Source organism: Macrobrachium nipponense, chromosome 9 (assembly GCF_015104395.2).
Source record: "Macrobrachium nipponense isolate FS-2020 chromosome 9, ASM1510439v2, whole genome shotgun sequence".
Lineage (NCBI taxonomy): Eukaryota > Metazoa > Arthropoda > Malacostraca > Decapoda > Palaemonidae > Macrobrachium > Macrobrachium nipponense.
This window is the reverse complement of record NC_061110.1, coordinates 49,646,244-49,658,346: the sequence shown is the minus strand read 5'-3', so window position 1 is coordinate 49,658,346 and position 12,103 is coordinate 49,646,244. Positions and strand designations below refer to the sequence as shown.

The window sequence follows — 12,103 nt, the reverse complement described above, 5'->3', positions numbered from 1 at the left end:
GAACTGAAATTTACTCTCACAGTACCTGGAAATCCTGGGCTAGGTAGTCTTCTTATCTGCTGATATTCCTGTACACTATGGAGGTATAAAAATACTTGGGATTTCCCCAGAGGAGGCAGGGGTAGCAGAAGGGGTGAAGTGGAGTCTGCAGGGCGAGGTCTGAGGAGGTTCTGAGCGGTTCAGAGCAGGTCTGGGAGAGTTCTGAGAGCGAGCTGCTGTGCCCCTGCTCTTGTAAAATCTTGCCTGGTAGGCTTTCCCCAAATCCGGATTTTCCCTGTGGGGGGTAAATTCAGAACAGCCAATGGGAGCAAAGAGAATTTTTCTAGAGAACAGAGGTTTTCAGTTCAAAGAGGCAACTTGTATATAGACAAGGATGAATGAGTCTTGTTATAAGAAATATTAACTTTCCTTGGTTCTGGCTTAAAACTTGAACAATATATAATGTCAAATTTTCTACATAATATATATGGGTAATAAAACTGACAATTAATGAGAGATATGAACTTTGACACTCAAGCAGGATTTGAAATCTTGCCTTCTCAGTTGCAAGCACACAGCTTTATTGACCCCACTATGTGAGAATATGTTTTTCAACTATTCAAAACCTCATGCCATTTGTCTGCCTTCATGATGTTTCAACTCCAATATACTTCTACCGAAAACTCCCAAACATTATAATTGGTGATATAATATCTTTTAGTGACATTTATGAATGCTATAACAATCAAATGAAAGACTGAATATCACCTCTCAAATCCTGAATTGTCATCCTAGCTTAATTAATGACCTAGACATGTGTTGAATTCAATGGCACCTTAGGTCAACTCCTTAATCTTGATATGTAAATACGAGGCTAATACTTAATCTGGGAAAGGGATAATGAATGATACAATAATGGGATTAACTATTTTATCCTGACTGTTTACTAGCAGATGTGATTACATTTAATCATAAGCTCCAATAATGGAGTTGACTCCCTCTCCACAATTGGCTGCTTACAAGTGTTGCCAGTCTTAGATGCTTGTAGTAAATACTTTAAATCAACGAGCTGATTTCAAGAGAGGTAATACGGCTGTCTCCATTAGACTAACAGCTTGATAAGGAAATATTTCATTGGGAATCATTATTTTGGTTCACCCACTTCATCTGAAAAAACTGACGATGTGACCAACTTTGTTAGCTAAACTATTTTACCTAAAGTGATGTAGGTTTTTAACTCTACTGCTATGGGGCGATGAACCCAATTCCCTAAACTAAATCTAGCTGATTTGAAATTAGAAAGGAGGAAATATTTCTGTAGCTCTATCACTCACCCAGAGATGTGACTTCAGGATTGACCTGATTCTTCCTCTCCATGATCTACAAATATAAAGTCTCAAGTAACTTCGTACCTCCTCCATTTGATCTGGATATCTCAAGGCAGGCCTGACTACTATACTCTCCTTTTGTTGAACTGCTTCGACTACAGATGTGATCAGCTGAATATTCCACATCTGGGTTACCTCATCTGGATATTCAGTAAAGGAAGAGCAGTCGTTAACTCAATTGCTAATCAAGATATGGGACAATAGAACTTGATTATTGAAGTCAACCACTTGATAGGACGTGTAATAATTAACTTGATTACCTTACATAATTTTTGCTTGATCTGTAGCAGTCACAATAAAACTGATCTACTTTGGTCAAATTTTTGGCCTTTCAGTGACAGCGGGATTGATGATCAAAACATAAATTCTTACTCTGAAGACGTGATCGCACTGGCTACTTTACCTCAACTTGATGTATATGAAGATGTACAAAAGGGTGTGAATTCTTTTCTCAGTTGTCTAATTTGGAGATAAGAGTGCAAGAATAACTTCTTGCCTCAACTGCTTTATGAAGAGGAGACACGACTTACTTTATTTTAATTTGTTGCCTTGATCTTCAGACAAGATATTAGGGGTTACATTCTTGTTTTGATGGCCCACAAATGGGATTCATTCCTATAAATTAACTGCTGAACTGAATCCCTCAGCCTAAATAATCAACAGGTCAAGTGACAATAGTATTAACGTATTGAGTTCCATTATTTGATCTGGAAAAGCAAAGTTAAGACTGGTTCATGTATCTTAATAATTTTCTGGGGTATTGGATAATATATCTATTATTTGATTGGGATATTTAATAAGAACTGACAACCCATGAAGTACTTGAAAAAAAGCCTTAATTAATATAAATGTTTGATCTAGAAATGTTATGATGACATTAAGTGGCTTGACTTAAATTCTTGATTGGGAGATGAGGCGACTGATAAAAATGACAATGAAATGTGACGAAGAAACTCACACCTTTAACTAGACAAATAGATTTGGAGATGTAATAACGAAACAGAATCCTCTAGTTCTGATGCTGAATCACTAATGATAAGAAGATGGAGAAGTTAGCTGAACTGGCACCCTTTACAAAACTACTTGATCTAGAACTGACAATGGAAATCATTTACATATCTGTAATGCTTGATTTAGTTGCGTTAATAAGAGTATTTATCAGGTTACAAAAAACCACAGTTCAACTACTTGGTCTGCAATACTGTAAAATAAGCAGCCATAAGCCCCTATCTAGCCCATGCCTACAGAAAACAAGTAAAAGGAGGAGGGGGGGGGGGGGGGGGGGGAGGTGACTGAAGAAGGACTAAGCTGAACCCCAAAGGAATCAATACTAAGGGACGAGTCAAAGAGAGAATTCCAGTTTTGCATAATAAGAGAAGAAAAAGACCAATGAATCAAGCAAGAATAATTGTTTCCTATTGGAAATATAATGTAGTTTGAGAAGTGCCTTCTCTTCCAGCTTCACAGCACAGTGAGTAAAACTGTACCCAATAATAAATAGAGACTGGTTAGAAAGTTAAGTTTATCTTAGTTTAACCAAACCACTGAGCTGATTAACAGCATCCTAGGGTTGGCCCAAAGGATCAAGACTTTCTTTTAACGTGGCTAGTAACCAATTGGTTACTTAGCAATGGATCCTACAGCTTATTGTGGGATCCGAACCACATCGAGAAATGAATTTGTATCACAGGTAATTTATCTGATACCTCACACAGCATAACAAAATAAGGGGACACCGATGAAATAAAGCCTTCAGGTAACTCCTGCAAAGATGGTTGATGAAGGTATATGCAAAAAAACAAATATAAAAAAAAATATTTCAAACTGTGATGCTCCATCGAGATAACATTGTATTAAAAATGAGAAAACCACAGGAAGAAAACGAACCGATTGAAACCGTACAGAGGACGCATAAATCATTACAATTATATGGATGTTATACAGATGAATCATTAATCATACATTTATGGGCTAATACAATGAAAAGATAATTACTGACTATGGGTGGACGTAACACTATTCGGTCTTCAGACTTACAACGCAAGAACTCATAAAATCCTTTCAGTACTAAATGACTGATACATGGAATCATTTACTATACTTACATGACTATATTAAAACCCCGTGACTGTAGGCAATGCATCTACGCATACAGAAAGCAAAATTTAAAAGCAGTGTGTGCAAATAACAATTCTCTCTTAGAGCTATGGCGTCGATCTCGAAGGCCAGTTTAATACCAGAATGCTGCAGATTTCCTTTCCGAACTGGATAAATTTTCATTCAAGGACCTCGAAGGCTGAATTTTGTCCAGGGCTTTCTAGTATGGTCCCGCAGTAACTGGCCTTTATGCCTTGTTATATCAAGAATATGGTTCGTGGAAATACATCGACCATCTTTCTATTACTGTATATATCATTTATAATTAAAATCACTGCCGCTGTTATCATCTCTTTTATTAAAAGCTTTCATCAACGGTTACTGCCTTTAATATCAAAGTAAGTTATCTTTCAGACGCGATAGGAAGCATGAATAAGATCTGTAACACAGTTCATCAGAGAATTGGGAAAGAAAAAGAAGGAAAAAAGTTTCGAAATCCAATCATCGTCAGTGATGTCATATGGTTCGCCCACATGGAGTTGATTATTCAAATAGCTTCTTCTTCTTCTTCCCAAAGTCTCAAATAGCCTCCTCCACCTCCTCCTCCTCCTCTTGCCAGGACTGGTATAAATCAAGGGGCTGGGATCGGAACTTCCTATGACATTCGCATAAAAGTTCATGAATTTATTTAATGCAAGAATGGAATAATTAGCCACCTTTGAATCCAGCTGTATGAAGATCTTCCGGAGGCGACGTTCATTAGGGTCCCTTCATCATCATCATCATCATCATTACCATCGCCATTATCTTCTTCGCCTTCTTATCTACTTATTCTTACAAGAACATCAACAGTATAGTAATTGGAGGCAGGACGCTCATGTAGAAGAAAAAAAGGGGTTTGATCAAATGCGAAAAATAAGGGAACGTATCTGATGATGAAGGATATGTTGCACCGGAGCACTGACGAAGTGAGCCAATATGTGAATTTATTAGTAATGAACTTTACCGTAATAAAACAAATAGATAACAAATAATAATAATAATAATAATAATAATAATAATAATAATAATAATAATAATAATAATAAAATAATAATAAATTTTTTACTATTCCTAAAAATTACGGTATTCCACGAATCACCAGGGAACATTTCGACACACTTTACACATTGTCATAATTTCTCATTGATTATAAATATCTGGCTACATGAGAGATTTCTCCCTGTTTTTTCTTACATGCTCCTTCGTCCTTTAATGACGACATCAGTACAAGGATATACTTATCATATTATTATAATTATCATTAAATAATTATATGAATGTATCAGTTACTACAAAAATTTTGAGTAGTTTTGAAGCATTATCCAGTCGCAGATCTGCAGAGTTGATCATGCATGTACGGGTGGTGACATCTTCAAAGAGTTCGGTGTTTGTACGCAGTCAGTTGGGAAGCGCAATATTATGTAGTCAGGTGTTTTTTCTTCAGACATGACTGCACACACGCAATTAACAAGGTTGGCGATCTGCTGGCCAACATACAAGTGTCTTTCTTTATCTTGCTACCCAACATTCAAGCAGCTGTCTTCTTTTCTTTAAAAATTAATTCATTACCAGCACTATCTAAAGAGAGCAATCACAACACAAGTATTTTACCGGTAAGTCATATTACCCCCAGTATACCCTCAGGTATCCCAAGGCATACCTGGGATACCCAAAGGTACTACAACATGAACTCAATGTACGAAGTTATCCAAAGGCATCCCAAGGATATATATAAAAGAAAAACAAGACATCTACTGACACTGTTGTACTGATGTGCTTTACTGAACCTTTCTTGCAATTCGCAAGACTTACATGAAAATGGGAAGTTGGTTTACGGATACAACTTGTGACTGATTCTTGGGATAATCGAAAATGACTGTATGATCTGTAGCGATCACAAATGTATTTAGCTAAGTAAAGGAAAAGATTTGAAGGAAATTACAAAGTGATTTATTTTCCCTCAGTATAACATTTTCCCCAACTTAAAATTCAGTTTACAAACTGCTGATTAGGTCAGGAAAAAATTAAAAATATTTACACACAACTTAGTGCCTGATTGGAGGCGTCCCTTACATGACATTTTATTGATGTACCACTGCAAAGAAGGTTTACATTCTAGTATTTAATCAAAAGCCTATACGAACATTCACTAAGACTAACCGGTACAGCAGTAAAATGCTTATTTGTAATTACTTTTATATATAATATTTCCCCTCTCTAATCTCGTGCTGTATAGGGTGAGATCGTTAGTGCATCTTGAGGTACCCTTGGGGTATCCGTCCGATTTCTTGTGATTCCTTTTAACGAAGGTAATCATCTACATCTTTTCTAATTCAATGAGTAAGTAATGCGCCAAGGTGTCAATGGTTGTGTGGCTTTCTTATTAAATGAACTTCCATGTGAAAAAGAAATAATAGTTGTCTGCTGATCTCGAACAATGCTACAATTCCAAAGACCAACAATGAAACTCAAAAACAGTTTCAGAGTCGATGACAGTACTAACGAAACCTGTACAGTTTCTCCTTTACAAGGGAACACGCCAACTGAATTGAAATCTCGTCCAGTACTTCGGGATTCTTCTGTTGCTCTTCCCGAAACCTTAAGACACGACGACACGACCACATGATACAATACATTATGCATATTATCTTAATATGTAATTTGTTCTGAGCGTCATTAACTTTGTCCAGTTCCGATAGTTGCACAGATTATGATTCCTGATACCTAAGTTTTTCATTTCTTTCTTGGAAATGACTCACTGAGAAATATACAGGTAGATATTAATAGGAGGTTAATTCATGCCATTTTATTGAATTTCATATCCCGTTAATCTTTTCTGAAAACTGCTCAATGCTCTCTATTTTAGAAGAAGAATGACGATGTTATAACACTATCTATATGGAACTTCTCGTGGCAGACGGTGAAGGGGAAGGGGGGAAGCAGAACGAAGAGTATCAAGGAAACTGAAACAATAAGTATTGGGAAAAAGACAGATAAAAGTGATGAATCTATACTGAATAATTATGGTAAAACAATAAACAGCAAGTCTAACTAATACTAAATAATAAGGATAAAACAATAAACTGAAGAACACGAAATCGTAAAAGCAAAGTATAAGTATACAGGACTCATAAAACATCATTGGCGTGAATTACTCTACAAAAATAAATGAGGCGACAGTTGCTCTACCTTAGAAACACATTCAGGCTTCGCAATGCCAGTAAAGTTTAGCACAGGACGTTGACAGGTAAAAGAAAAACGAGCCAAAGTAACATCGTGGGCATCTACGACAGAAATACTCACAACGAAGATAACCATATTGAAAAAAAAGCGTTATATTCTCATGCGAATCATTCGACAATACAGCACCTTGCTCAAAGTATAAACTCTTAAATTATTACCGTTTTAAGTATACTATTGAATTAAGAGACTTTACAATACTCTCATTAATTCATTTTCCTTGGAAAAATTCATATATTTGAAGGTAATGAAACTAATAACAGAAATGTACAAAACTGTCATCTTAATTTTCATTTAGCACTCATAAACCAAACAACTGAGTCAAGGTGGCTACTATGGAAAAATCAACGTCTAAAATTGAGTTACATTTAAACTCAGAGCAATATTATAAGTCCTTCCCGTAGTTACAATGAACTTTATGGTATCGGAATATTTTGATTTTTAATTTCTTTTAGTTTATAGACAATTCCAAGCCAACATACTTTAGTTCACCTTTATGCGCCTAAATCCAGTTACTGAACATGGAACTTACTTTTTCCAAGAACGCTCTCTTAATATAAAAAGTTATACCAATCTGTTTAGGACAAAGATAATGACAAACGAAGAAAACATTTTCGACAAGGATCGCACCGATTGAAGACAACAGAAGAAACTTCCCTTTCAAGTATGATGTATTAACTTTGGAATGAGCGCTAAACTACCATTATTCTCTAAATGATAGTAAAGTACAAATCAGAAATTTAAAATGAAAAATGGATTAGCGTTATTTCAAAGCACAGGAGACTAATATCCAAAATTCTGGCATGGTGATATCAAGATGAAAATACTATAAAAAATATATACCAAGACGAAATTATTATCAACTAAAAAAATTCCCCTTTGGTTAACATATATGAAAATATATTAATTCCAAGGTAGAGCGAATTGGACACTAAAGGACATTTGTAGCTTGATGTATGTATATAATCACGGTGATGTGATAAAAATTCATATATATATATATATATATATATATATATATATATATATATATATAATATATATATTGTTTTTATGGGCTCCTTTTATTAGATATATATATATATATATATATATATATATATATTTATATATATATACATACATACATACATCGAGCTACAAATGTCCTTTAGAATCCAATTCGCTCTACCTTGGAATTAATATATTTTCATATATGTTAACCAACGGGGAATTTTTTAGTTGATAATAATTTCGTCTTGGTATATATTATCTATATTATTTTCATCTTGATATCACCATGCCAGAATTTTGGATATTAGTCTCCTGTCCTTTAAAATAATGCTAATCCATTTTTCATTTTAAATTTTAAAATTATATATACATATATATATATATATTTTAAATTTTAAAAATTATATATATATACATAGTATTATATATATGTAATGTAATATATTATATATGTATATATATATATATATGTATATATATATATATATAATATAAAAATGACTGGTAAAATGTTCCGTTACAACAGAATTCAATCTAATAAAAGGAGCCCATAAAAATGCCAAAATATAGTGAGAAAGTACTATATTTCAGAGACTGCTGTCTCCCTCTTCAGGTAGATGAATGAGAAAAGTTACAGAAAAGGTGGTATTTATACCACGAGATCCATCCACAGACAAGCCAATTTAGGTTACTCCCACCGATAATCCTTCTGTAATCCTCTTAAGCGTTGGTTGAAAGAAAACTTTATCAAAGACATCTGAATCCCATGCGCCCTTTGAGATGTTCATTACCTGTCTCTGTTTAATCAAGGCAGATTCTATCATCTGACTTTTACCAGCAGTTGCTGCTACAAATATGTGACAAATTCCAGTTTATTCTGTGGTTATGTTCATTTATATGGTTGAAAATAGTTGAGTGAGTTCTGTTGTGCATATCTAACTGACTGTTTTGTCGTGTTAATCTCTGGGGAAGTGATTTTCCTGTAAATCCGATGTATGATTGATCACAGTCCAGGCATGGGATTTCGTAAATGCCTGTGTCCTTCCAAGGATGTCTTTTGTTGGACGTTAAATCAGGGATTTGGCCAAGGTGTTTGGGTAAGTAAAGGCAAGAGGGTTAGATTTTCCGAGAGTCTGGGTCACCGTTTTAATCCTGTCCAGGTGTGGAATTTTTATTTTATTGTTAGGTGTCTTGAGGAGGTCGGTAGAAAATAACATTTGCTTTGTGAAATGCTTTCTCAATTATATGGAAGATTTTTGTCACAAATTCAGAGAAGCACATATACTACTTCACAACATAAAACTTTTAAGCCTTGACATAGATTCCCTATTCACAAAAGTACCAGTACAGGACGTTCTTCAGTTTTTGAGGGAAAAATTAGCCCCCTATTCAGATCATTTCCTATTGGCGATTGACAAAATAATAAAGTTAGTTGAATTTTGTGTATCTAATAACGTATTTTCATTCAGGGAATCATTCTATAAGCAGAAATTAGGGTGTAGTAGGGGTAGTCCTTTAAGTCCTTTTTTAGTCAATCTGTACATGGAATACTTTGAAACTACAGTAATAAATGCAATAAAACTCAAAAACATGATGTAGATGAGATATGTAGATGATATTCTAACATTTTGGGATAATAGATGGGGCAATGTCAATGAATTCCTTTCAAAATTAAATGCATTAGTGCCCAGCATCAAATTTAAACTTGAATGGGAAGCAGACAACAAAATTCCTTTTCTTGATGTTTCAATAATCAGAGACACGACAGAATACAAATTTACCATATACAGAAAACCAACGTTCTCACTTTCATACATCACTACTTTAGCTATCACGACATTCCCATCAAGATAGGCGTAGTGCCAGCAACCTATTCTTAAGAGCCTTATGAATTTGTTCCCCAGATTTCCTGGAAAAAGAATTTGAACTAATTCACAGCAGCTTTCGTCCTTAAGGTATCCTAGCCATATAATTGAAAATGAATTCACAAAGCAAATGTAATTTTCTACCGACCCTCTCAAGACAAGACCAGACACACCCAACAATAAAATAAAAATTCCATACCTGGACAGGATTAAGATGGTGACCCAGACTCTCAGAAAATCTAACCCTTTTGCATTTACCTACCCAAACACCTTAGCCAAAAGGCATTCTTGGAAGAACACAGGCGTTTACAAAATCCCATGCCTGGACTGTGATCAATCTTACATTGGATTTGCAGGAAAATCACTTCCCCAGAGATTAATACAACATAAACGGTCAGTTAGGTATGGACAACAGAACTCAGATATTTTCAACCATATAAAAGAACATAACCACAGAATAAACTGGAATTTGTCATGTATAATTAATAGCAGCAACTACCAGTAAAGGAGTCAGATGATAGAATTGGCCTTGATTAAACAGAGACAGGTAATGAACATCTCAAAGGGAGCATGGGATTCAGATGTCAATGATAAAGTTTTCATTCAACCAATGCCTAAGAGGATTAAAGGAGGATTATCAGTGGGAGTGACCTAAATTGGCTTACCTGTAGATGGATCTCTTGGTATAAATACCACCTTTTCTGTAACTTTTCTCATTCATCTACCTGAAGAGGGAGACAGCAGTCTCTGAAATATAGTATTTTCTCTCTATATTTTGGCGCTTTTATGGGCTTCTTTAATTAGATATAGATGTATATGTGTGTGTGCATGTTCTAAATGCATTCAATGTTCATATACGTATGTAATATATATATATATATATATATATAATATATATATTGTAATATATAGAGTATATGTATAGTGTATATATATGCAATATAAAAACACCGTATCATGTTTCTATATAATCAGTAGAAGGATCCATAGTAATAATCTTGCTTATCAAGGCAAAATATATTTGTATAAATATAGAGAAAGTTTAGATTTTTTGTCCATCCGTCTGTGGACTTGACCACAGACTAAATGTTAGTTAATGATCAAGTATACAGAAGGTTGGACGATAGCCCTAAACTTTCTATATATTTATGCAAATATATTTCGCCTTGATAAACAAGAATATTACTATGGATCCTTCTACTGATTACATAGAAGCACGTTACGGGGTTTTTATATTGAATATATATACTCTATATATTATACTAAATATATATATATATATATATATATATATATATATATATATATATATATATATATATATATATATAGATATATGAAGCATACTTGATGACTACCTTCACTGTGGACAGCTGACTGTATGGAAAAAATTAATCCTTTGATTCTCATTTCACTGAATGTCAGACATCAAAGTCTCGCGTTAATGACCCCCACTACTGGCTTCCTTGCTTACTTAAGAACACCAAAGGAAAAAGCAGCTTATTGCACAAACATGACTTACCTTCAAAAAGTAATGGAGAGCGAGTCAGAGAAAATATCAAAATAATAAGTTCCACTAACGGTCGAATGACGGCTAATGCGTTGTTGCTAAAGAAAAGAAATGTTTTAACTTACCGGTGCTTCGTCTAGTTGCAGTATTAGATCTTTGGCAGCGTAAATTGTGGGATGACCCCAAACGGTGGCTTCGTTCCAGCTGCGGTTTAGGTCCCAACCCATCAGAGTACTCCTGCAAGAATTTGTCCTGTAAGTTACTGAATACCAAAAGCTGGCATATGACAATTAAGGTCATCGGCTCCAAAAATTTAGCAAATTTTGAATGATTCAATATACTGAAAATCTTTTTTCGTGAAACAGAATTCATACAATCCGCACATATATATAAAAACAAAGGGAAGAGAGAGAGAGAGAGAGAGAGCAGGAGGAGAGAGAGGAGAGAGAGAGAGAGAGAGAGAGAGAGAGAGAGAGAGAGAAGAGAGAGAGTCTGAGGGCAACTTGCTCCTAAGGCTACCCAGTCATGTCCCTTTCACCCTTTATGATGAAGTCTACTACATCTTGAGTGACAATCATACATCTATAAACAATATCTATAAACAATATCATTATCCCCTTGTATTTATAATAATGACTGCCAAGAGAGCCCATATCCGTGGACAATTAATCTATTTGGCTATTGTATGTATCTTGAACTAAAATTTCTTTTAATCTTGAAATTTGACCAATGATATTTGCCGATAATCGTTTTTCTTATTTCTGTCGTACCAGACATCGTATCTGATCTTCCGTTCTAATGACTGTATTTCACAGACTCTCAACAAACACTTAAGCGTTCAACGAATAAGCGTTGAAAAGGTCAGTCAGTGGCGCTGAGCTGAATGCCATTTTCCAAGTGATCACGGCAGTCGGCCATTTGTCACCAAATATCAGCAATTCAGTACAACTGCACGCACAGTAAACTAGACCATATTAAACCTCAGTCCA

The 12,103-nt window shown here is 34.8% G+C and overlaps 1 protein-coding gene across 1 annotated transcript in view; it reads right to left on the bottom strand.

Annotated features, from left to right (window-relative positions):
- The window catches only part of LOC135218064 (uncharacterized), a 488,183-nt gene that overhangs the window by 211,965 nt on the left and 264,115 nt on the right, over positions 1-12,103 (bottom strand). The window contains exon 11 of the mRNA XM_064254207.1: positions 11,240-11,351. Within this exon, the coding sequence (XP_064110277.1) occupies positions 11,240-11,351 (112 nt within the window). The remainder of the gene's footprint in view (positions 1-11,239; positions 11,352-12,103) is intronic.